The sequence below is a fragment of the Phyllostomus hastatus genome, unplaced genomic scaffold (assembly GCF_019186645.2).
Source record: "Phyllostomus hastatus isolate PE091 unplaced genomic scaffold, TTU_PhHast_1.1 phas_scaffold_39, whole genome shotgun sequence".
Taxonomy (NCBI): Eukaryota; Metazoa; Chordata; class Mammalia; order Chiroptera; family Phyllostomidae; genus Phyllostomus; species Phyllostomus hastatus.
Genome location: NW_025334028.1, coordinates 18745101 through 18772800, shown reverse-complemented (window position 1 = coordinate 18772800; position 27700 = coordinate 18745101). Strand labels below are relative to the sequence as shown.

The following is a 27700-nucleotide window of genomic DNA, read 5'->3' as shown; positions in this document are numbered from 1 at the left end:
TTTTAAAACTCCACTGCTTTACATGGATTCCATTCTCATTCTTACTTCCATTAGTGTAAATGCCAAGCATGGTGTCCTGTTTCAAAATTTACATGATTGCAAAGAGTTGCTCTTACCTACTTTTTCATACATTATTTTTTTCTGGATTATGGTTGGTTTTGTTTTTCCCTTTAACTTGTGGCCTCGCTTCTACATATTAAAAGAGCATTATTTTAGAGTTGCTACATTAGGTTTCATTTAGAGCTGTGTAGCACCAACCCCACTGACAGATTTAGAGATTAATTTGCAGACCTCTTGTGGTGCTAAAGAAGCTCCTTAAGATTTTGAAAATGGCAACACTATTGACTCCCTACTGCTAAAGGTTACCTGTTTCACATCCACACTAACACAAAAGGAAGGTTTAAATGTGGTAAATATCAATGTTGTTTTGTTTACGGGAAAAAACCTGTGCATAAGAGGGAAAAATAAGAAGCAATTTACAGGACAAGAAATAGTTTATTTTTTGTAGGGCAGCTTGTACAGATGTATCTCCCTCCTTTCATTCCATAGGGATAATATTGCTGTTGCTAAATTGATAGTAATTGCATAGAAAAAATGTAGCTTAATAATTTTGAACACTCATTTCTGAGGTCTGAGCCAAAGATCTGATATACAAAAGGAAAGATTTGGGTATGCCTACATGCTGTTTGGATTGTACTGAGAGTTGGTATAAAATCTTTTTTCCTCAACTATTTTGGCTTAGATACATCTCCAAATATGTGTTTACAACATTTTAGAATAAGTGCATTTTCAGGGAAATTTAATCCATATGTTTCAGCAAGTCTACACATAAATCATCAAAATGTTGTTTTATTTGTAAAGTGTGTAAGATGCCTCTCGGGTTTTTAAAACAGTTCTTATACTCTTTTCTGAAAAGCTGCAGGTAGGTTGCCAAAAGTAAACAATTGAAACAGCAAAAGGTTTGAGTTCAGTCGGAAATGCTTTGCCTATTATTTTTTATTGGATTCTAAACCTGGCAGCGGCACATTCCCAGTTCCTGCCTGCAGGGCAGAGAGAAAACAATTTGAACATTGGATTACTCAGTGGGTTCATTGACATTTGAGAATACCATAGCACAGACAGAATCAACATGTTTGGCAGGTGAGTGATAGATACTTCACATGACCTCGGAAAGTTACTTCCCCCAGTTTGCAGAAGTTCATAGCACGGAGCAGTGTTACATATATTGCAAAACACAATTAGAACAGGCAGATGTCAGGGCATATTTACTGGGGAATTACCTATTTATCTTTGTATCTTCAGGTGGAATGGTTGAAAAATGAAGACATAATCGATCCTGTAGAAGATCGGAATTTTTACATTACTATTGATCACAACCTCATCATCAAGCAGGCCCGCCTCTCAGATACCGCAAATTATACTTGTGTCGCCAAAAACATTGTTGCCAAGAGGAAAAGCACAACGGCAACTGTCATCGTCTATGGTGAGTGAGCTTCCAGGGTCTTGATCTGGCTCATGTCAAAGTGCAGATCTCATTTTAATTTTAAAACGTCAAGTACGAGGCTCCTTTGCAATTCCCATTGCTGCCCTCTTCCAGATTCTCACGTGGACAGTGAGGTTTAAATTCCCTCCCAGATACGCATAGACTAGACTCGGAAATGCCTAGCTCTTTGTCAGGCAGTTTATAAGAAAGTGAAGAAGTCTACTTGAGTGCAACTGTGTTCCTAAACCCTCCCCTCTCCCTACTCTGGACCATCAAGATCTAGAGTGAATTCAGAGCAAAGATGCTTAAAGTAGCCTGCTGCTACTTCTGTGAACCTTAGTTCAGTCCAGTGATTGCAAAGACTTGGATGAACTGGACCTGACATGTTTGTTCCCCACACACATCACAGCAACTTTCACCTCCTGGAACTTGCTTCACACACTTAGTCTGGGCATTCAGAGTACAGAAAGACCTGCCTTCGCCACGTAGCTCTCATTCTAACCGTGTGGAAGGTTCAACATCATGACGTCTTCTGGAATCTTCCCCACCACTCTCTGGACCTTCCTCATCTATCTCATTTCTAAGCCTATCATTTCTGCCAAAATAGTAAACCATTCCCCACCCAGTTTTGCTGTGGCATATGATTGGTGCTTTATCTCCTTGTCTGGTTTAGAATTCAGTGGTTTTCTAGTCATTTCATGAATAGTTCCCTCTCTCCAACTATGTAATCTTTAAGCTCGTTTATGCACTAAGAGTCAACTCTGTAAATGTATGCATTTCTCACAGTTTTTACACACAGTAGGTCTTCATGTTCTTAATGAGTCATTGTCTCAGAGGAAACTGAACAACCCTGTGAAGGACTTTGAGGTTATGCCCCCTCCTGAATGACATGACTGCCACTTAGAACATAAGGAAGCTTTTCAAGGCTGCTTCAGTGTTCAGTGACATTCCAGGGTCCTTAGTATCTGGATGACCCTGAAGGAGTGACAGCCACCAGCAAATATCTGGCTCAGGGTACTTATAGCTGACCATACCATTTGGACGGATGTGCCCTCACACTGTAAGGAGCTCTGAGAATGGAAACCACTGTGATGTTCCAAGGGCTGAGTCACAGTGATGCTTTAAACTACCATTTTCATCACAGGACAGATGCATACTATTTTCTTTAATTCTGTGAATACTCTGAGGTTTAATTTTCCAGTCATGCTAATCACTATGTTGAATTGTAAGCAATTGCTCTCTTAAGTCACAATGAAATGTTTTTTTACTTTTTGTCTTTTTCTGAACTAAGTAACTTAACAGCATTGGAAATGCAAAAGAGAAATGGGGCACATCACAGCACATACCAGTACTAAGTAACTAATGAGGGCAGACTCTATCTGGGTATGTCACATGGATGTTTCATACATATACAAATTTCTTCTCCTATGGAGAGCATACTTTCAATATCTAATAAATACAATCAATAATCACAAGTAATCAATAATTATAAGCCAAACACTGTCTTTAGGAAGGATAAATGTAAATAACAAGATTTTGAGTTCAAAAAAGCATTGGACTAGGAGTCTAGAGCCTTGTGGACCAATTCTGACTTTCTGTCGATCACTTAACCAGGATGCTTGGAGCCCTTGACACCTTCTCCATAAAATAAAGGAATTAGTCTAGGATCTTCAAAAACTTTTCTTTTCTCTAAAAGTTTATTATTATTCATTTCTCATGAAAATCCTAGCAGAGCAACACATGTATACATAACCCTAAATATCAGCTTGCCAATGCAGTAGTAAGAAAATTTATGGGGATAATTCTACAACATTTGGACCTTTGTCAAGCTGCGGGGGTTAAGATGCTTTTTGAAACACTAAGACTCTGTTTATCAACCATTTGTCCTCTTTAGGGCCTCACAACACAAATTGTCCAAGGCTCACAGGTTGGGCTCTCACGGAGTCCACAGAAAGACATATACATCTAACAAGGATTTTATTTTAGAGCCAGTTATATAGACTTATTTTTGTTAGTGTCATTTTTAGATTGAAAACATATGTCCATTACAGAAAATCTGGGAAGAACAGAATGGCTAATGAAAAAAATACCTCTTAATCTCATCATTTTGTCATCCAAAGATAGCATTAAAAAAGAGTGATATATATCAGTATACTACTGATATTTTCTATGCACAGATAAGATTTTAAAACAAGGGAGATAGATACCTTTTGACTTAAAACATAATATTGAAATATACACTTATTACTAAATAGACTTCTACAACTCTTAATGGCTGCCTAGGAGGCAACCACGTGAATGTACATGGTTGCTTTACCATTTTCCTATTGTTGAACATTAGAGTTGTTTTTAATTGTCTTTACATAAAAAATAAGTCTGTCATAAAAAATACTGTTGTCTAAGTCTGTATATATTTGAAAGTAATGCATGCATGATTATTCCCTAATGCTCAGGTTTCTGGAAAGTAGATGCAAGGCTTATGATGGGCACATAGAAAATTGTGTTACTTGAATGGCTAACACTTTACTCTCAGGAGGCATGTGCATATAGTAGTTGTGTCATGTCCCATCTACCAGCAAATAATTTTTGTTAAAAGTTGCTTAATTACAAAAAAAGTCATAGACTCACATTTTAAAGCACTAAAATGTGTCAGAGTAATTTCTAAGGTGAGATCTCAGAGGTAAATAAAGAATGCAGGGTTAGAGTGTAGGTTTTATAATCTCACCTGTAGTGACATCTCCATCAAACACCATAATTAGCCTTTATACACAAATAGGTATTCATTTCAAATACATCAACTCATTGCCAATTCAATCAAATAGCTACTCAATTAGTAAAAAATCCAGCAACCTAAGACTTTGTTTTTTAACAAGGTTCAATGGTTAGTTAATAAAACTGACTAAAAGTCCTTAAAAGGTTCTAAAGTTGACATGTGCTAAAGAAAAATAATTAATCATCTATTATTAAGAAAAGACAGAATGATTTTATTGAGTTCCCATGTTTCAGACCCACCTACAGCCTTGGCATAAGAATGTAAATATTTATTATTTGAGATAAGCTGTCAAAAGTAATTTTTGGAGCTTGACTAGGCAAGGGGATATATTTTGTTTTAAAAAGAACACTGGCCAAGGAAAAGAAAACATACATTATATTTACTTTTCCGAGTAGATGAATAAATGTTGGTAATTAACTTTATTTATCTCTGTGCTTAGATTCTTCAGCTCTGCAATAAAACTGGGAATGAAATGATGTCCGAGGTCCCTTCTAGCTTTGAATTGTCCAGTCACTGGGGAGATAACTTTCTGTTTCTGTGCTGTGTGTGGTCTGTGTGTATGTGTGAGCACACACACACGCTTAATCTATGTTTTATTATTTTCCTCTTTCCAGTAAACGGTGGCTGGTCCACCTGGACGGAGTGGTCCGTGTGCAACAGCCGCTGTGGGCGAGGGTACCAGAAACGCACACGGACCTGCACCAACCCAGCACCACTCAACGGTGGCGCCTTCTGCGAAGGACAGAGTGTGCAGAAGATCGCCTGTACCACGTTATGCCCAGGTAAATAAACCAGCATTCTCATTCCAAATGTCTCCTCCCCTTCTAGAAATATGTCTTAAGGGATATACACAAAGCCTTATCCTTGACTGAATGTCTGATAAACATTATTTAAATCTATCATATCATTCAATGCATACATTGCTGGAAAATCAAATATTTCCCCCCAAAAGAGTACTTAACTTTTTTATCTGGACATGAAAAATAATATAAAACAGGACATTAAACATTTATAAACATAATCCTTCTTTATTCCTAAACAAATCTGCTGGAGCCAAGATTTCAGGTTCTGTAATTCAAGAGTTTTGAACAACATTGAAAGCCACATGTTTCAGAAATAGCAACCCTTGATCTCCAGAAACCCATGGACATTAATAGGAACTGAGATTCAGAAAATGTCTTAGACTGAAATATTGGATATTTGGTGTCAGTTTCTGGGCAAGTGCAAATAAAACATTTGGAATGAATTAAAAGGAAGTCTAAGCTTTGTGACACCTGAGCTAATGGAGTCTGAAAATACAGTGCGGTCAGAGCTGTATTATCTGTCGGTGTCAGTCACCTGTTCTGTGCGTTACTTGCCAACATCGTATCCCTCTGCCTCTGAGCATCTTTCTGTGCTATTTTATATTATAGTTGCCTGCTCTCATTCCTGTGTAAATTGAAGTTAATATCCACCAAAACCAAACCTCACTAAACTTCCTAATCAATAAATTGAAAATTTGGCTAAAATTCTGTTTGAAAGAATTCATAAATTTAGTGCACTCCATTGAGGTAGCTATTGTATTATCAATTTCATTCTTTAGAAACACAGTCTTTTTACTTCCCTTTATTTTGCCTATTTTTTGTCAAGTTTATCCTTTAATACAAACTTTCTCAGAGATGGGTTGAAGAAATGAACTGAAAAGAAAAACGTTGTCTCTATTTTATATTCTTGTGTTAATTTCCAAATATCAAAACAGTATGCTACACTGAGCCCTTTAGAGTTTTTATTTGTGGAACAGATTTTGACACTTAGCTAGGTTTATAATTTCAGTGTTTTATCTGGTACTGTTCTATATTGTATCTAGATGGCAACTCTCATAATTGAAAATGTATCGAACATTTTGAGTTGAAATAGATGTGTGTGTGTGTGTGCACGTGCACGTGTGATTTGGGACGGTCTAGGTCAAAGCACATGCCTTTTCTCCAGATAGTTGCAAGCTGCTTATATAGGCAGCTCTGTGTGATTGAAGTACTAGTGCGTTCATCTTTTCTCATGTTCACATGTTCATATCTCTATACATATTATGCATTATATATTTACACAATAACTTGAATATGAAATCATATAGTAAACTATTAAAATAATATCATTTCTATGAATAGCAGGTATAGGATGCTATGTACATTAGATGTTTAACAAATTATATTTAACATTATTTACATTGAATTCTAGATAATCAAAATTGTTTGTGTTTCAGGAAAAAATTTTTGAGTGTTTGTCAATATTTTTATCCTATTAATATAAAGAACCTTTAAAGAATCTATTTTAAAATATGACCTTAATGAAATTCACCTTACACTTTTTTAACTTAAAAATCTAAATTGTTTTTAAATAGAGATATTTCAGCTCATTAGCATTGACATTACTGCCAAGGCAGCCACCAAAAGTAGGAAGAAAAGGAGTCAATTTTAAATGGCTGAATCACAGCAGAAAATTAAAAATGACTAAATATAATTTTCAAATAAAAATACAAATGTATATATATATCATAAAATAATGGAATGGAATCATCAAATGCTAAATAGAAAACAGTCTTTTCAAGAAGATGTTGAAGATCTCAGGAAATCAATTAGCCTGGATGGAAAAATAAAATTAAAATAGTGTATAGGACACACATAGGTAATGGATAAATTAATAGATAAATTAGATTAATAGATAATAGATAAATAAATAGATATTCAGGTAGACAGATAGATAGCAGATATGAACGGTAAAGTAGTGCACAGGTAGCTGGAGGGATGGACAAGTCAGGACCTAGGCAGATTTCTTCTTCCCCACACCACCAACCTTTCTCCTTACCCCCATGTAGGTTTACTTGCACTGCCTACATGACACTATACATGAAGGAATTTGGGTCCCAAAAGGAAGCCCCCTAGTTTTCAACACAAAATCCAAAGGTTTCTCTTTTGATAGAAAAAGGGTCACCACTATGACTTACTTTTATATGACTGTCAGTGACAACTTTGGCTTCTGTGTGTCCCACTAAGCTTCCTTGCTTGGTCAGTGAGTAAAAAGTCACACAGCTCATAAGGAGAGTTTGCAGGGCCCAGTGGGTGTGTGCAGAGCATGCTCCACTCCCAGCAGTTGACATAAATGCAGTACTCCTCAATGGCCCATTTTCTCTGGCTGGTTTTGTTTTTATACTTGAGAGGCTCCTAGTACATGTGACCTGATACTGGTTTTCTTCTGTGGCAGTGGATGGCAGGTGGACCTCCTGGAGCAAGTGGTCTACTTGTGGGACCGAGTGCACACACTGGCGCAGGCGGGAGTGCACAGCGCCAGCCCCCAAGAATGGAGGCAAGGACTGCGATGGTCTGGTCTTGCAGTCCAAGAATTGCACTGACGGGCTCTGCATGCAGAGTAAGTCTGTTTGGGCCAACAGAACACACCAGGGAGACCTGGGATCTAACCATTTGAGATTCTTTGCAGGAAATACTAAAAATTAAAAATCAGTTGAACAACAAGAAAATGCAATAATATACCAATATTCTAGGTCTCTTCCTGAATTGAAAAAGGTAAACTCCCAGGAACCGAAAGGAATAACTGTGTCCAGTTAACAAATGATACACACAGTATTTGCTTTCCCATGAGCAAAGTGTGATTTAGTCATCTCTGTGAGGGGCTGTCATTCATTCCAAACCAGGGAACCACTGCTCAGCTTTATCAGAGTGCACTGAAGCGTACCCTAAATGCCTTGTGGAGTCATGTGACTTCCCAACGCAAGCCATGCATTCCTAATTCATGGCTGTTAGCCAACTAACGCCCATGGGGTATGTAAGATGGATAAGAACAGCAGATACTTCTGCAGGTAGACCTACCCAGTTACCAGAAGTTGGTGGGAACATCCTCACAGCTCTTTAAAAATGATGGGTTTTGTTAGAAATTATGTTTATTTAAAGGGATAATGTTAATAAAATATACAATTTTAAAATGGGTGTAGATGATTGGTTCAGGAATATAATAAAGTGCTTTAAGCTAAATACTCCTCATTTTTTGCATGGCTTTGTCTTTTAGGTTTTCTTAATGAGATGGTTGTTTGATTTCCATACCTACAAATTCTTACCCTTTTATTAAGGAGCCCTTAGAGGTACAAAATTTACCATCTCTCCCACACCCGTGAGGTACTAAGAATTGTTCTGCAATCACACCCATGCAGATGACTACATCAAACAATGTACTATCTTTGTATCTTAATGGCAGCTAAATACTGACATTTCGTATAACACGTTACAAATTACTTGTAAATACAGACAACCAAATATATTTGTGTAGAAGCTTTTATGCATAAAATATTTTATTTTTACCATATCTATGAAGATGCATTTACCTTCCAAAGTCTATACACACAAGGCCTTTTAAAAAGGAACTTTGCTTAAAATATAAATGAGTAATTATGTTGCTGACACAAAATAAAAATCCAATAGGCGTTTTGTTTTTCTGGGCACGGTAGGTTCCATTCTTTGAAAATGGCTGCTGCTGAGTGTAAAAAGCACAGCTTCTGGTTATGATTTGGAGATGACTGCTGTGCATCTCACTAAGCTTATCCCTGAAACGCAAGAATGAAAAGAATACAGCTGTTTTACCAACCATTTACCCAGATACAGCATTTGTTCCTCTAGGCATGAATTTGAGTGAGGATTAAAACAAAAACATATGTTGCACAAGTTATTCTTTTAACCTTTTTTATGATTTAGTATTCTTCTTTAATTGTTTAAAATTTAAATCATGTGATTAAAAAGTAGCAAAATTTGAACTTCCTCCCTCTCTCTCTCTCTCTTTTTCCCCCCGCTCTCCCTCCCATGCTTCTGTTTCAGTATTATATTATAACTTTGGGTGATTCAGTGCTTGCTACTTGCATTGGACTTTACTGATAAGACTGACTACATGCAAAAAAGTTTAATGCATAAATTCAAAATAGGATTTGGGGGCAGAACAGGAACAAAAAAGAAAGAACAAAAGAAATGTGATCTGCTTCCAAATCTTGACTATTGTAAATAATGCTGCAATGAACATAGGGGTGCATATATTCTTCTAAATTAGTGTTTCGATTTTCTTTGGGTATATCCCAGAAGTAGAATTTCTGGGTCATAAGGCAGTTCCATATTTTAGCGGCATAAGTCTGCATTCCCACCAACAGTACATGAGGGTTCCCTTTTCAACACATCTTTGCCATTTATTGATAACAAGCATTCTGACAGGTTTGAGGTCATATCTCATTGTGGTTCTAATTTGCATTTCTCTAATGATTAGTGATAAGTGCCCATCAGTAGATGAGTGGATAAAAAAGCTGTGGTACAGTTACACTAGAGAATATTACTTGGCCATAAAAAAGAAGAAAATCTTACCCTTTGCAACAACAAGGATGGACCTGGAGAGCATTATGCTAGGTGAAATGAGCCAGTCAGAGAAAGACAAATACCATATGATCTCACTTATATGTGGAATCTAGTGAACAAAATAAACTAACAAAGTGGATAGAGACTCATGGTTACAGAGAACATTCTGACAGCTACAAGAGGGGAGGCAGATGGAGGCAGGGTGAGAAGGGTGAAGAGACTAAGCAAAAAAATAAAAGAAAGACTCATGGACACAGACAATAGTGTGGTGATTGCCAGAGGGAAGGGAAGGTAGGAAGTGTGGTAGAAAAAAGTTAAAAGGGGATAAATGATGATGGAAGGAGACTTGATTTGGGAGGTAAACACACAATACAATATACAGACGACATGTTGTAGAATTATATACCTGAAATCAATATAAGTTTATTAACCAGTGTCATTCCAATAAACTCAATAAATAAAGTAAATATAAACAATAAATAAGATGATATACACCAGGGATCATCACGTATCAGGGATAATAATGCAAATGAATTACATTCATCTGTTAAAGGAAATTCAAAATTGTGGGGGGCAAAACCCAGTTTTACACTGTTGTGAGAGACAAAATGAAATCATAATTATAGAGAAAGATTTAAAGTTAAGAAGAGGAACTTACAATATAGTTCAATCTTTATTTTATAATGTTCGATTAATGGCTTTGATTATCTGATTGGACTATTCTTAATTTAATTTCATTTCTCATTGTGCCTGAGTAACACATCTTTGAGATTGTGTTTGCTTGCAGTTTTAATTTAGATTTTTGCTTTTAAACATTCTAATCATTTTTTAGAATGTTTAGTTTTCCTTAGAATACCTAATCAAAAGTTTTCTAAATTGTTTACCAGGCTATTAATTGTATGTGTAAGATGCCTTAGTAATCCAGGTGCTTCCTCAACATCAATTTAAATTTTTAAAAGGCTTTGAGGCTTACTTATAGAATTATATAATATTTTAAAGACACAATATGCTAAACATTAGCAAATGTGCATTAAAATAGGATTTCTTGTATTTTACTAATGGGAATACAAATTTTTACAATTATTTGGGGAGGCAATTTGACAAAACAAATTAAGAGCTTTAAAAGTGTTCATAGCCTTTGACACAGTAATCCTACTTCAGTGAATAAATTCTCAGTAAGTAATATGAATTGCTAAAACATACATATGCTAAATATGCCATAGTCTTTGTATTTTACTGTAGAGAAAATAAGACACCTGAAAATCCAATATTAGAGCAGAGCTTAAGTAATACATGCTTCTTCCATAAGGTGTAATATCATATAGCCACTGAAATATTTATGATGGTTTAACATAAACAGCAGAATATAGATTTATAGATGCATTTTGTCATAAGTATGTAAACATAAGTTTTAGGGAAAGATGTATGATATTTATGCATTTATGCTTGTGACACTAAAACTGATTATTTTTCTTTTTCAATATGCATTCTATTCTCCATATTTGTTATTTTTAGTATTTCATTGTGTTTATAATTGTAAATAAGTTTTTAATAAAGAAATGTTGAGGATGACCTGGAACAGCTGTGTATCTTGTAAGACGAAGTCTCAAGGTTTGAAATGTAGCAAAATCACTGATATGTCCTGGGAATTTGGTCACATTGATTCAATTAGATTAGATTTAAATTAGATTACCAAAAAAGTATTTGCACAAAATACTTGCATAAAGCCCTAGTTGTATAAAACCTTAGGTGGCAAGAGTTACGTATAGCCATTAAATCAAGTGCGTTTATAAAAGGATTTGAAAACGTGGGGATTTGGAACTGAATTACAGTTTTAGATTATTTCCCAGTTGCCTGTTATATACTTTGCAAACATACTTATCCTCAAACTCTTTGATAAATTGGATTTATTATGTAATGCTGTGTAATTTCATTTGTGAAACAATCTCATGGTCTTTAAGCAATTTCAGAAGCTCTACTAAGTTTTTCAGGCCATTCGTACACATTAATTGATACTGAAGTGTAGTGGATACCATGTACCTATTACACTGGATATATCATCATTGGTCTGAAAAGTAGTTCCTACAATGGAGACACTGCCTTCAGATTAAGAACTTCCAGAAATTGGTGTTATTTCACCAGAATGCATTTTTAAAGGAGAATTAAAAACCCTCAGACTCAATATCCCAGAAAGAAGTTGAAAATTTTAGGTTTATAATCACACTGTTAATTTTAAAAAACAATTTAAAAACTGGAGTCTGTTGGTATGCTGAAGTATTTTCCTTAGAGTATTTTCCACTATTGAAAGTAACTGAACACACATGTCTGATATGTCCAATATGAGAAACTTCACATTAATAACAGATGAGACTGTATTTCATAATACTACAGAATAATGTATCTTATTCAGAGGGCAGTAATGGAAGGTCCATTGCACTGTGTACCCATTAGATTTATTTGTGTCATTCCTAAAATTATACAAAAGTAGCCCCTGGTTTTGCAATATAGTTTTGAAATAGGATTTACTTGAAATGGCTATGTTGAGAGGGAGAGAGGGAAAGAAAGAGACAAAGAGAAAGAACACTAGACACCAAAAAAAAAAAAAAAAAGATACAGAAGAAGAAAGAAGCACTTAGGACAATCTCCGAAAATGCTAAGCCAATAAGCATATTTACCTTTTTACTTTTTATGTTGAAATACAATTGTATTACCAAGAACTGACAACTTTGAACTTTTATGATTTCTATAATGAATATGTAGTAAGATCCACTTTGTCATGGTTGGCATGTAATAGTTTAATCCATGCTCTTTTCTTTTCAAAACAGCAATCTAAAGACTATATATATGGCTTAGTCCATAAATGGTGCTTTATATATATTTATGAATATGCTCAATTAGATTATTATATTACTGCCTCTATGCCTACGGACTTTAGTTTTTAATCCTATCTGAAGCAATGGCATCCCACGTAGGGATATGTACCAGTTCAAATCTGAATTTAGAATTACTCTTTCTTGCTGAAGAGGGTTTATGCCACAGTAGACAAATTAAAAACTGCAATTTACAAACAAGAGCTGCCTGGAATTGTGTCTGCATCAGTGAACTTCCAGACTTCGGGAAATTAAAATGTTATGCAGCCTGCAAATTTAGCGCTTTCTACTCATTAAAAAATTTACATGTCACACAGCTCTTAATTCTCACATACAGAGGAAGTGGTGGAGCTTGTGTATAAATTGTGGTGTGGACACATTGCACATCAGGCCCCTTGGAACCCCAGGTGCATTTAATGTGAGGAAATAATTTACTTTACAAATAATCTTTTCTTGACTTTAGAATGATGTGTTTATGACCACCATAATAGGCATTTGAGAAGGTGCTAGTCAGTTTCCAGTGAAATTCTTGTCAACACAGCAATTTGATAGGGAATGCATAATTGTGAGTGTCAGACAGTGAGTGCTTTTATCTACAGTCTGGAAGAAGCTGATGTCATAGCCTTTCTGGTGCAGTCCTTGATATGCATAGCGTCCCAGCTGGCAAATAAATATTCTATATGTGGACTGGCAGCCCAACACAGTGCTCTGCTGTCTTCAGTGTAATGAGCGTGGTTTGCTTTCCTTTTTTCCTTACTGGTAAAACATTTTCCTAGTTTTGAAAGCAGGGATATGGTTAGAAACTGTAGTGCACAGAAACCTGCTGAACACCTACGGAACCCCATGCACGTTAGTGTGAGAGGGAAATGCAAGGTCTTCAGCTTCTGTGGTGGAAAGGAACCTTCTAGAGATTCAAGAAAGGTGCCAACTTTTACCACCACAGTAGAGTATGGGATTCTTCGAATCACTTGGGTGCAGGGCCACGGCTTTCAATGGCCTTTTCTTTTTGACTAAAAATCTAGCAGATGTGGTGATGTGTGCTAGAAGTCAGCCTTTTCAGGACTCTTGTCGTTTTTCTACCAGATGCCTTTACTACCGTGGATTATAATGTCATTGCCTTTGGATTTAATAGTTCATTATTCTTCTTAAGGAACATTATGGGGATAGATTCTACTTCATTAAAAACATGTGGGTAGCTGAACTGTGGGTTTAATGTTACCCTAGTGTTGAGCTAAATTTCAGACATTTATTCTATACCTACTGTGAATCACAAGATAAGACTTTTGCATCCTGAGAGGTTAATTCTGAGCTATCCACTCTCAGAGGGTGTGGTCGCGACTGTCAGGAAAGTGGCTGTGGATCAGGTTGGTGATGGTGGCCTGCTCCCCTGCGCAGGCTGGAGCGGAAGTTTGGTACAGCGGCGATTCAGCAACCGACATCAGTAATAAGCAAATGCTCTTTTCAATTTTTGTTGTCATGTCCTAGAATTTATGTATTCATTTATTTGGAGATCCTTAAACCCCTGTCAATAAATAAACCCTCAGAAGAGTGGTAAATTATAGTAAATGACCTGAGTGTCTTTGACAGACCTGACCTTTGACATCATTAGTGCAGTCCTGATGGGCTGGCTCGATACAAACTGACCTAAAAGGGAAAAACAAAACCTGGACATGTTTACATTGAATGGCCCTTGAGGTTTTTAATAAGAATGCTTGCATCATAAAAATGTAATCAGGGTGAGAAAAACCACATATTTGGCTTTGGGTATTACAGACCAAGCAGCCAGATTGAGGAGAGGAAAAAGTTCACCAAGAACAGAGATTCTTCTAATGCTAAGATCACAAAAATGAGGACATCTTCTGAAGTCATCTACTCTACTTTAGATAGATAAATATGACTTTAATCTAACCCAAAATTTAATGATGTAAAATATATAGAACATGCTTTCATAAACTGTAATTGAGTTACATTCATAATTTATATTCTGACCCCATATGAGATATGAGTTAGCATGTATTTTTTTTACTTCTCACAATGTTATAAAATCTACTTACATGTATTACGGTCATAGAAGAAGCTTCATATTGAAATATAATGAGTAAATCTTGAAAGCAAACAGGAAAACTTTATAAAATTCCACCCATATTCTTTTGGCTAGGAATTTGATAATTAATCTAAAGAAAGTTTGAATTCCCAGCTTTGGGGAACATAAAATTTACTGTATCACATGTATTTTAGTTTAAAGTATTGCATATATAATTTGAATTTTATTCACTTTCTACCCAATGCATGGACTTTAGGCCTGGCATAAATTGCTTCTGACTCCCATCTATTGTACTATGTTAGGTGCGGCCAAGCTGAAGCAAAATTGACTTGAGTTTAATTCAATAAAACTAAAAATAAAAGTACAAAAAAGCCCATATACATAGAACTTTTAATAATCCCCTAATAATAGCTCTCTCATGTAAAGGGAGAAACTGAGGTGTAAAATTCAAAGCCTATGCAGTGCCCACAGGAAGTTAGTGTAAAAGCCAACATATAAACCCAAATCAAATCTGTCTCATTTTGAAACACTTCTTTTTCCATGTGGGCTCTTAGATGGTGGAAGCAACTGCTATCAGCTTTTTTTGCTTTAAAATTGTGTTCCTTTTGATGGGTAGTGTCCCTCCAATTATTGATGTTTATTCATTTTTCCTGTAGATATCACTTAAGGAAAGTAATATTTCTCTCTTAAATATGTATTTATTGCAGGGTTTTATGGCAAATACAATGCTATGATCATACGTTAACAGCTACATTATTCTAGCTTGGCTCTCCAGTTACACTGGAATAGAAATACCCAAGTTTGGTGCACCTTTTCCCTTGCCCCATGCTTAAAACAAAAGGCACTGTTTGGAAGTTGTTTCATTTAAGGGCAAAACCCTCTCTATTATTTCAGCATTATTTCATTCAATCACTGAAATGCAACGTGAACATATCAAGGCCCTTTCTATAATGTCCTTGTCTCTCTTCATTTAAATCCTCTAGTTAAAGCCCAGATAACACTTAGAAAGACCATTGGGGCTTATCCTTGGAGCTGGGCACCCTGTCTTTGCTGTTTTCACCAGCTTTGTGATGTTAGGCAAGTCCCTTTGCCACTCTGTGCTGCTGCTCCTTAGTCTGCAGATAAAAGGGGTTATGGTGGTGACACAGGAGATAGTCAGGGGGGAGGAAACTCCAAATGTGTCCCAGGGATAAGGCAAAGAACATCATTACAGGACAGAGACCCCATTCTAAGACCAGTTGTTCTTGCTTTCTGGAAAAGCACCAAATTGTGGTAAATCATGAATGCACCTGTGTAGAAGATGCTGCATGACTCCTGCTTCATTTTAATAGCATTATAATGAATTAATATTGTGGGACCCCCTTCTCTCATGGCCAATCAAGGAAAATCATAAGACCACATGTGCAGTACATTTAAAGTAATATAACTACTTGTACATGCTCAATGAAACCCCATGAAAACTAGTCAGGAAACATCTGCCCTCTAAAAATAGAATCCCTCCAGCCCCCAAGGTCAATCTCTGCTCAGAGATGATCTGCTTCCATGTTCTGTGGAGTGTACTGTTGCACAATAAATCTGCTCTCTTTCTGCTATAAACTCCCTGTGTTCAGTTCAATTCACTGTCCTCGATCACCAAGTACCTGGTTTCCTGTGCCCACCTGCAACAGTTTGAAATTCTAATCCCTGATTTCTTTCTTTTAAATAATATTTTTAAAGGTTTTATGTATTTATTTTTAGAAAGATGGGAAGGGAGGGAGAAAGAGGAGAGAAATACTGATGCATGAGAGACACATCAACTGGTGGTCTCTCACATGCCCCCAGCCAGGGACCTGGCCCGCAACCCAGGCATGTGCCGTCACTGAGATATGAACCGGTGACCCTTTGGTTTGTAGGCTGGTGCTCAACCCACTGAGCCACACCAGCCAGTGCTAATCCCTGATTTCTTTTAACTCCTACAGGCTTGAGTCGGGAGGAAGTTTATGTATTAGTTAGAGCATAGACCAGTTTTGAGGAATTTAAACCTGCCTAGTGATGCTTAGAAGTTCTGACATTTCTCATATCAATAGACTTGTTTGATGACTTTTTCTATTAAAATATTATCCACGACATAAAATAGTTTAATTATCTTATCTTTTTAAAAAAATTAATCAGAACCCTAGCTGGTGCAGCTCAGTGGGTTGAGCACTGGCCTGTGAACCAAAGGGTCTCTGGTTCCATTCCCAGTCAGGGCACATGCCTGGTTTGCAGGCCAGGTTGGGCTCCCAGTAGGGGGCGTGTGAGAGGCAACCACACATTGATGTTTCTCTCTCTTTCTCCTTCCCTTCCCCTCTCTCTAAAAATAAATAAATAAAATATTTTTTAAAATTAATCGTAGAATCATGATCATTTTTTGGCTATCACGTATCCATAAAGCAGGAAAGGAGTTTTTTTTCTAAGACTAGAACAATGGAGTCAGTTGCAGTTTATTGGGAAAATTAAGACTTACACGTGGTTTCTGGCTATGTTTCTGAGATTTCCCAACTATAAACCCACTAACGAAGCTATGTTTGGGCACAAATTGTGTGATTAAGGGCCATGGGCTTAAGAATAACTTGTTATTTACTACCGTATAAAACCAAAGAAAACTCTCTTTCTTTTTTAAGATACTTGGGCATGGACTTTCATCATTTATAATAGTTGGACATCAACTGAAAAATAGGGACAACCCCACCTCTAATCTAAAGGGTAGCCTTGTGAAAATTAGAAAAGTCATCCTTTCCTCCTGTCACTTTGCCACCATCAGCCACAAAACCGTTATGCCGACAGTCCAAATCTACAGTCAACACAAGTGTGAATGGAATCCCCAGAGATAGACATTGCAAAACCCTTACTTCCTGGGCTTCACTGCCAAGAGAATAAAATCAAATTATAGTCTCAACATTTTTGCTAACTTTAACATATCACTTCTTAACTTTGGGATTTAATTTCGTCATCTGGAAAAAGCTTGACTAGATAACCTCTTAAAATGATGTCTTGAGCAATAATGAAAGGGTTTTTTTTTGGCATAAGGAGCATTTCAGTAGCTGTGTAACACAGCCTGCTTGCTTGGGTTTTCAAACTGTCCATGTTTTCACTTAATTTTTCTTCACAATGAAACTTCCTCCAAGCCCTATTCTTCCAGGTCAAGAAAATCTCTCCACTGAAAAATACATGCTCTTTAAAATTCAAAAAAAAAAAACAAAAACAAAAACCCTGAAATTATAAAAAACAAAGCCAGGAGATCATAGGGCATGAGCATGCCCATAGCAGAAGCACTTCTCTGGGATGGCTAGCCCTAGCTGCAGCTGCTGAGGCCACTGCAACCAACAGGAGAAGTCCTGCATCCTTCCTGGAGCCCACTGTTGTCGGTCCAAGAGAGGTGATTTTGAAAGTTATCAGCAGAGCTGCATTAGTTCCAGACAGTTGTTTCATGGCAAATCTATTCCTCCCATTGCCAGACATTTAGTAACTTTGGCCCTCACTCATGAAATGCCACAAACAACCCTCTGATCATTATGACACCCAAAGAGCATGTCCTCGGCTTTTAGAAGTGGCATTGACTCTGGTTGAGAAACCATTTTAGCATTGAGTTGCACTCTGGTCTTGGAAATTTGCTTCTGAAACACACTACTATATCTTTGCCAGAAGCCACAAAGGTCAGGAATAAACCTCTTTAAAAGAAGAGGGTGAAAAAGTATACAGTACTTGGAAGAGTACATTGCTCCTGGTTTCTCGGAAAAACTGGGCCTCCTGTCTCTGTAACTACTAAGGAAATTGAAATTCAAACAAATTTCCTAAGTTCACTCATTACATAGTAAGTTGCCTTGACTCTACAAATAAAATCTATTAAGAACCTAGCATCTCAGTGTAGTTATAATGTGCATCATAATGACATTGAGATCGCTGTCATTTATTGATTGCTTGCTATGTACCAGCATTTTACACATCTCATTTCTCCTTTCCACAGCGAGATAGAAGTGATTATCCCCACATCCTTACACAGATGAGAGAACAGCTGCCCCAGGAAGAGCAGCAGTGCAGCCAAGCTCTCATGGTCAAGGAAAGGGCAGAAGTAGGATTCAAACTAAAGTTCCCAAGACTAAAAAGCTCAATTTCACTGCCTTGGCCAACAGCCACAGTGTCTTTCAAATCAGCCTTACTTTCAAGTAGTAGGAAAAGCAACTGAAATCCCAACTTTTGAACCAGGCTATTGATAGTGATACTAAAAACAATTATTTTGTATTGTTTTCTACCAGAAATATTATTTTTCATTATTGCTAAGACTACTCTTAGCAGGGTCCCCTCATGAGCAGAAGAAAATGCCCCCTGTTGTTCCATGAGAGACAGATCAGATGGAGAAGTGTAACAACAAACTCTAGACAGTGATTCCATTTCCCTCATTTAGGGGATGGAACAGCAATCCCCCTCTTTTCTGATTCCCAGCCTCCTAAGTGATGTTTTAGTTCTATAGTTGCAGAAGTGTTTTGAAAGGATGGAGAAAGTTTTACAGAGTTGCCTTTCAAAACTCTTAATCAGTGTTTCCATCACAGAGTAAATTGGGGTGTTGAACCACTGGTGAGTATATTGAATACTGATGTGTTTTAAATTTTCCCAAGAAGGAAAATAACCAATTGACTACATTGGTCCTAATTGGCTGGGAGACATAACTATTAGTGAGGCTTTTATTTTTCTATTTTTTCTTCCAGCAACTTCAAATGCAAACACGTCATCAAATATATTGATATACCTATTGATAGACATCTCCCAAGTCATGTGTTGTAGAAACTATCATAAAATGCTGTCCCTTTGCTCTCTGTTATCTCTAGAGAAACCAAAATGATCTTTTCTAAATTATGTTCAGTCACTGGGTCTGCACTTCATTTAGAACATTCGAAATGCCTTGTCATGAATGACCAGGCCTAGGGGTCTTGCTACTGCTCCCCCCACCCGCTACTGCTCCCCCCAACCCCGCCCCTGAAGTGCCCCTTTTTCCTCTCACTCTCTAACTCTAACCGTGGTCAGGATTTCAGCATTTACCCTGCCTCCTCATGGACCATTGTTCCCTCCTCATCTTTTACTTAGCTCATTCTTTCTCATTGCTCAACTTTCAGCTCAGACTTCATCTCAACAGAAAATTGTTTCCTGGTTTCCTCAGTTTATCATCCTTTTACCTCCAATCACATTACATTCTTTTGTTTTATTCTTAAAAACAACTTTTTCAGCATTTGAAATGATCTTATTTATGTCTTGTTTGTTTTTAAACTGGAAGGAAAACAGGAAATTTTCCCATCTGATTTGCCGTCGTACCCTTGTGGCTAATATTGAACCCAGCATATATTAAAGTTCAAAAGTATTTCTTAGATAAATAAATGAATGAATGAATAAGTGAATTCCAGTTCTGTGCCTGCAATAAAATATAAGCCTCAGATAATTACCACAAATCACACAAATATTTGAGTTGTCCAGATCACATAAATATGGGAAAGTTGAGATTAAAATCAAAATTATAAAATTTCTTTTTATTGTTTCCTGGTCTGCTTATCCAGAACAGGAATTTTATTGGGAAGCAGGGGTCAGAGCCTGGGAAAATCCAGTACTGCTTCACAGGGAGAAATTTCTGCCCATGCTCTGTCTCTCCGGGGATCAGTTCTCCCTTTATAAGCTCCAGCTCTTCTGCTTACTCCACAGACACTCGCTGATTCTTATGAAACTGTTCATGGTGAACATCAGATCATTGCCAAATATCCTATGTTACACTAATTCCCAGGCCCTCTCACCTGCCAAAAACAAATCTTTTGGCATCCCTCTTCAACATCAACCCTACCAAAATGATGACATCCATGATCTGGTCTCCTCTCCTAGCAATGAGCTTGTACCGTCTTAAGTCTTTGGGTTTCAAAAAGAAATAACCTTTTCTCTAGTGCCTATATACGTCCCAGGTGTTCTATTATAGAGTTCACAGAATACAAATGGAAAAAGGTTATTACCAGACAGAAGTGTTTAAAATGAAAATCAAACCTAATACATGGACTCAGACACCTGGAATAAGGAATATAATATTTATAAAACTGAGTGGAAGCTGCAATCATTGCTCTAAAATAAAACATTAAATATTAATTCAGAGCAAACCTGTCTGTGCTGCAGCAAACCTCTCTTTCATTAAGGTAGCACTGCATGTTCCTCCAGAATTAGTTCCCTCAAATAGGTAAATAGCTTGTAAGAACAGAGCGTTCTGCAAACTACAAAAAAAATCTACCTGAGGCACGATCTAGATTTACCTTTAGAATTAAAGCATTATACACATTTAATTTTAAACCAATTAATTGTGATTCTTGTAGATTCTCTACATTTTTGCCCTTGGGTTTCACTAGGAAAGTATAATTCACATGCTTCTTATTCATCTTCATTCAATTAAGTCATGTGACAGCACATTAAATATTAGGAAACTGCCAGTTATAAGTTGTACTTTAAAAATCTTCATAGATGTTTCTATTTCAAAGTTTTGTGTTTCACATTTTTAAATCTTTTCTCCTAATTGTCTACTTTACATTGGTATTTTATTAATTATTATTATTACTCTTATTTTCCATTTCCTACCTTGGAATATGATAAAAAAAAACAGAAAAATAAAATTGCTAAATTGCTAGTTTTTTCTGCATTTACTATTGAGATGAGGTTTTTATTTAGCCCAATTGATACCATTCCTCTGAAGCCCTAAAATAAATAACCTTATAACCTCTAGATTCTATTGACTTTTGAATGATTTCAAATAAAAAGCATCCAGTCCCACTGCACTGACAAACCGCCCAGTCCCTGGGCAAAACCTATTGGATTCCTATTAAGCGAAGGGGGTAGGAAACAACACAGAATCCAGAGAGTGAGTCTGAAATGGAACCAGGAGAGGTGGCCGTGGCTCAGCTCAGTAAACGGGTTTTTAACCTTTGACCAGTGACGACAGGTCTCTTTTAGTTCTATTAGGCCAAGAGCAAGCTGTTATGATTTAATAAAAAAGAAAAAAAAACTGTTTAGAGCCTTACTGAATATGTTGTGGGAATTAAAGCATATGGCAGGGATAAGGAAAAAAGATTTTCCTTATGCTAATGACCCATGATGTCTGAAATAAATTAAATCCATTAGAGTTTATGCTCAATAAAAGAAAGACTTTAAGCACTCCAAAGCTAGTGACTCGAGACCAGTTTTTGCTCTGAAATTCAATCTGCCTAGTTATTAATTCTCACTGAGACTCCCGAGCAGACAGGAGATGCAAAATCATAGTTCTATACTGAACCAGAATTTTAAAGGACCACAGGACTCTTTTCCTTTTCTTTTAATTAAACATTTTTCATGTTTCTTATTTTGTTTCCTCATTAATTTGATTTTGTTCCTATTTTTGCTTCATTTTTTGTTTCTTTTCAAGGTTTCATTTATCCTATTTCAACTGAACAGAGAACCCAGAATGAATATGGATTTTCTTGTAAGTTTGATGTTTGGTTTTTATGTTGCTGAATAATCTTTTAACGATGTTGCCCCTGGTTCAAGTTTACCTTTCTTTAGAACACAGATGTGCACACAGGAAATAGGCAACTATTATATTTTAACATGAAAAACAAATTAGATTTTCACTGCTGAAGAGAAGAAAGGGTCATTTCAAGCCTCTGCCTACCATTCCAAACTTGAGTCCCAGTAGCTGACAAAACATGTCCTAAAATACGCTGCTGTGAATGAACAAAGGCCAGGATTCGAACGCTAAAAAATAAAGGGTTGAGAAAATGCAGATCGATTGAGTTTTAAAACATGAATGTTGAATATGTAATTAGAGCCTGCCAAAATAAAATGTTAAGGGTTTTGGTACTCTGTTCTGAGCAGAGTTCAGAAGGCAGGGCAGAAGACAGAACCCAGCAGCACAGCAACATCCGCCCACACTTTGAAGCAGTGCTCACACAGCCGAGGGCACTTGGAATGTCCCTGGCCTCTGAAGATGTTGGTGAATATTGACTGGATTGCTAGGAAAGCAGGTATTCTGGAAACTTTGGGAAAGACAGTGGTTTAGAAGAAAAAAATAATACTTTTACCTACAGTACATTTAAACATGAAATTCTAAAAGAGACATAGTCATTTCCAACAGGGAATTTCTCCATACTGTCAATGTGTCAAAGAAACCATGGTGTGCAAATGTAGGTGATCCCATGAGCCACTGACAAGTTAAAAGAAGAGTCACTTCAACATGTACAACTTGTGGCTGTGAGTCTGATAGAATAGTGGTTCCTCAACTCTTGGAAGGTCAAGGAACCTATAAAACTGAAAATCCCCCCCCCAAAATGCACGTACAGATAAAATTGACCATAAGAACACTACTGTTGACCACCTGAAGTATCTATTTAACCACATCTTTTACAGTTAGCCAAGAAGCTTCAATTAACTTTGCTGAAAATATTTGTAGGCACAGAAAACTAAAACAGAGACTTAAACATGTCTATGGGATCCAGGAAAGATTTACTTTTTTGTGTTTTGTTTTATTTGTCAGCTTCTACCACCTTTTGCAGTTGGATCAGTGCGTGTCCTGTGCCACCAGGGCAACATGCAACTTTCCAGAAACGTTGGTCTGTCTCCACCCAGAAGCAGACCCCACCATCTGACCACGCACTGTGTTGGTCAAATGCTTAATTGCCTTCAGGGGTAGTCTGAGCTTTCTGATCACTGAACCAGGCCTTTATCTTACTCAGTACACAGTAGAGCTGCATTTTATTACAGTAGTGAGTAGCTCCAATGTAAATCTCTCACAAGAGACATGAGAAAGGAGCGCGGGGTTCTCGCAGGTAATACTGAGTCTGTATGAAAGCCTGGAGTGACCAGTGTTAACCTCTGCTCCACAGATCTGGGACTTCTGAAAGCACGTCTTTCAGATCCAACGTGTTTGCTCCTCACGTTTGCTTTGCTCAGCTACACTATTCCAACCCACCCACATCCATTGATTTAAGGGAAAGTGAGCAGGGTATTATGGAAAGTAATTTCATGACTTGGAAGGTACTAGAAAAACATTCCAGTTTGATAAATATATAGATTCAGAGCATCCCAGATAGTTCTAGCAGAGTGTTTATGTTTTTAAAGAACTATCAGTAAATTCAAGGTCACCTTCCAAGTTAGTAATAAGCTTTTCTCTCCTGTGTGTCAGGATGGTTCTAGCTCCAGTTCCTTTTGATGCCTCGTAATATATCATCTGTTTTGCTGCCCAATTAAAGATAGATGAGTGGGTAGATAGACGTAGAGTGAGAAAGGAAAACAAATCAGGGATAATTTTCTACTAAAAAGCTATGGTTGTTTTATGTAGCTTTTGGAATAGATTTAAAATTAACCTATAAAAAAGGCAGTAAATGTCTGAAAAAATTACAGTAATATGTATGTCTACTATGGGAAATTTCTCTAACCAGTTGGTCCAATATTTCCTTCTCCTGTTTAGCTGCTCCTGATTCAGATGACATTGCTCTGTATGTTGGCGTTGTGATTGCTGTCATTGTTTGCCTGGCCATCTCTGTAGTCGTGGCCCTGTTTGTGTACCGGAAGAATCATCGTGACTTTGAGTCTGATATTATTGACTCTTCAGCACTCAATGGAGGTTTCCAGCCTGTGAACATCAAGGCAGCCAGACAAGGTCAGCTGATGCTGCACTCTGCACCTGCAACTTCTGCAAATAAGTAGCCTCTCTGGGCAGCTCCAACCTCAGGGAAATCCTCCAGTGTAGCTAGACCATAAGCTCCATGGAGATGAGGGTTTTGCTCTGTATTGTTAATCACTGTATTAACTTCATTCACATAACAAGTTAGAGTGTACAAGGTGCATGGTCTTTTTTATTCTTGAACAGTTTCCTCTGTCATACTTTTTAACTTTTATTTGAAAATAGAATATGGACTGGTTGACTAATTCTTAAATCTCTTTTTTCCCTCTCTTTTGACAAGACATCTTATATTGCAATGAATACAGTGGCCTAGAGATGAACCAAAATCCAGTATAGACAAGCGAAACTATGACCCATAGTCACCTAGTGGGGATCACTATCTAAGAATCTCATCTGCTGAAATAACTAAATACTTCAGAGCAATGAGTAGACTTCAGGGCAGAATAGAGAAGCTGTCTATTTATTTGTAGCCAGTAATATTGTGGATCTTAGTCATCTAATTGCCCTGTTTTCCACAAAACTGTAATATCTGTACATCTCTAACATTTGCTGAGTTTCTTTGCATTTGACTCAGAAAGTGTTGGGGGTAAGGGGTTAATGTAAGTTGACTGAGTGAAGAATCCAAATAGACTTCCTTTCTCTTTCTGACCCAGATATCCTGGCAGTACCTCCAGACCTCACATCAGCGGCAGCCATGTACAGGGGGCCGGTCTATGCCTTGCATGATGTCTCGGACAAAATTCCCATGACCAACTCTCCGATTCTGGATCCACTGCCTAACCTGAAAATCAAAGTGTACAATACCTCAGGGGCTGTCACCCCCCAAGACGACCTCTCTGAGTTTGCATCAAAGCTGTCCCCTCAGATGACTCAGTCCTTGTTGGAGAACGAGGCCCTCAACCTGAAGAGCCAGAGTCTGGCACGGCAGACCGATCCATCCTGTACCGCATTTGGTACCTTCAACTCGCTCGGGGGTCACCTTATTGTTCCCAATTCAGGTAGTCCCTACACGTTTAAATCACAAAGGCAGGGCTTTAAAACATATTTTTGTACAAAATCTGTTTTTGTTTGTTTTCATTAGGCCTGAAAAGTTAAATGTAGCCTATCTAACCTGGGTCTACTTTCAATGTAAATCTACGTTACTTTAGACAAAATCAGAAAAACCATTCATCTTCCCCCAACCAATTCTGAAAACGCTTCCTCTCTATATATTATGCGCACAACTTGCTGCCAAGGTGTAATTTAGAACTGCTTTTGACCTCCTTCTTAACAGAGCTTCACGAGGCACATCAAGCCAGAAGCTCTTACTGTTGTCTTCACACTTTAAAAGGACAAATTAATTAGGAAATATATCAGTTGGTTCAGTTCCAATTCACTATAGGAAGCAATACTTCAGAATACTAATTTTTAGATGACCAGAGGACATCATAATAGACATCAAATCTTTATTTATTAACTCTTTATTACAGTCTTTAGCCTCAAGGTTTCACAGGATGCTCACTCCTGTTTCTGATAGAGCTGTATAGAATCACAGTTTCAACATGTGGCATTTTGCAGTGTTACTTAGTTGTTATTTTATTATTGAATTATCTGCTTCCATAGAATAAGCCTCATAAAAGTCTTAAATGGTGAATTTCAGTCAGTGACTGACAGTGTTATTAAATTTTGGTATTCATTAATCAGTAGTAGTAACGGGTTCAGAACTCTCAGGAGGTTAATGGATTGCTCTGTGAATCAGCAACCTTAGCTCTTTTGGACAAGACTGAGTGTTTTGCGAATACAGCAATAAGAAACAATTTGGTCGACCTAAAGTTTTCATGTAACATAAGAATATAATGAGACAACAGCCATACAGACAATATACAGAACCACTTGGTCTTCAGGTGCAAATATGAACTTGTCTTTGATTATTTCTCTATTCGGTCCCCCATTTCCCCCATTTCATGCCTTGGCGATGTTTCACCCCATATCTTTAAAAGTACATTTTAATAAATTGAAATACTTAGTAGAATATTATTTTCATACATTTTTCATAGTTGGGATCATACATTATATAAAATGCTTTTTCGTCTTTTTCTTATTAATTCTCATGCTCTTGCATGCACTTTAAAAATCATGATTTTTAATGTATTTTAATAGTATATCAAATGAATAAGTCAAAATATGTTCTATTATTCTTCATTGTTTAAATACTGTATTATTTGCAAGACAATTTTTAATCATATTCACTGAATTCTACCTTTCTCTGCCATTGCTACACCTGTCATTTTTTCATAGATTATTATAAAAACTTCTCAAGTGGATAGGAGAGAGCTAGCATGTATTAAATATTTTCTGTGTTCTAGGCAATGGTGATTTACATACATTATTTTATTTAATAGAGTAACAATAGTTATCTAAAATGTGCCAGGGCTTATTCTTATTACTTTACACCTATAATTTTATCTCATTCCCATAATAAACACAAAGGTACATTGTATTGTTCCCATTGGAAAAAAATACTGAGGTGTGGCAGAGTCGTGTGTGGTCTGCCTGCTTCCGCTCTGTGCCTCCTTAAACCGCTCCCTACACTAGTGTGATGTCCCACTTCCCACACCTCCATAGCCCCCTTGTTACTTACCTTCTCAAAAAAGCTGTGACTCAACATTTCAACCACTTATGCAAGGCCTTTGAATAACTCCTCCTCCTAATTCTCCATCCTTTGTTCTTGAGACTTTCCAACATAATCAGGCAAGTTTTCTTATTGCCCTACACTCATTGAGCATATTCAATTTCCTTGCTAATTAAATTATAAGCTATTAAAAGACAAGAAACTATCTTTTCTTGGCATCCGCAATAGCACCAAGCACCATACTCACCATGGTGCTCTGCACATTTGTACTGAGTTGAACTAATCTACATTTATTGGGATAAAATCATGAAATCATGAATCCAAGTATCTTCAGACTGCCAGCCACCCCACATTATCCCCTGGGATGACACTGCAATCGTGCAGACCAGTGGTTCTAACGGTGCGGTCCCCAGTCCACCATCATTGGCATCACCTGGCAGCTCGTTAGAGCTACAAAAATTTATAATTTTGTGAGAGCTATAAAATCAGAAACTCTGGGGGCAGGATCCTGTAATTCATATTTTAGCAAGTCCTCTGGGTGATTCTGAGGCAAGCTCAAGTTGCAAACCACTGCTGTAGGTACAGTTAACTAGAACAGAGGTCAATCCAATAGTCCTACGGAATGGCTCTCATTAGCAACTGGGCGAAAAACTGCTGGAAGGGCTGGGACTACAACCAGCAGGACTGTTCACTTTCTGTGGAGTTATGTATGATGAAAGGAGTCCTTCCTCACTTACTATTTTGTTACAGAAAAACACTGATGCTGACTAGATATTTCGGAAATAAATGTGTTTTTTTTTATATTGTTGGAGTTAGTATTTCTCTAACTTTGAATCTTGTGGGTATTTTT

The 27700-nt window shown here is 37.1% G+C and overlaps 1 protein-coding gene across 1 annotated transcript in view; it reads left to right on the top strand.

Annotated features, from left to right (window-relative positions):
* Positions 1–27700, top strand: part of UNC5C (unc-5 netrin receptor C) — a 349058-nt gene that overhangs the window by 279564 nt on the left and 41794 nt on the right. The window contains exons 5-10 of the mRNA XM_045820399.1: positions 1303–1483; positions 4871–5038; positions 7494–7658; positions 21984–22040; positions 24024–24215; positions 24893–25237. Coding sequence (XP_045676355.1) covers positions 1303–1483; positions 4871–5038; positions 7494–7658; positions 21984–22040; positions 24024–24215; positions 24893–25237 — 1108 coding nt within the window. The remainder of the gene's footprint in view (positions 1–1302; positions 1484–4870; positions 5039–7493; positions 7659–21983; positions 22041–24023; positions 24216–24892; positions 25238–27700) is intronic.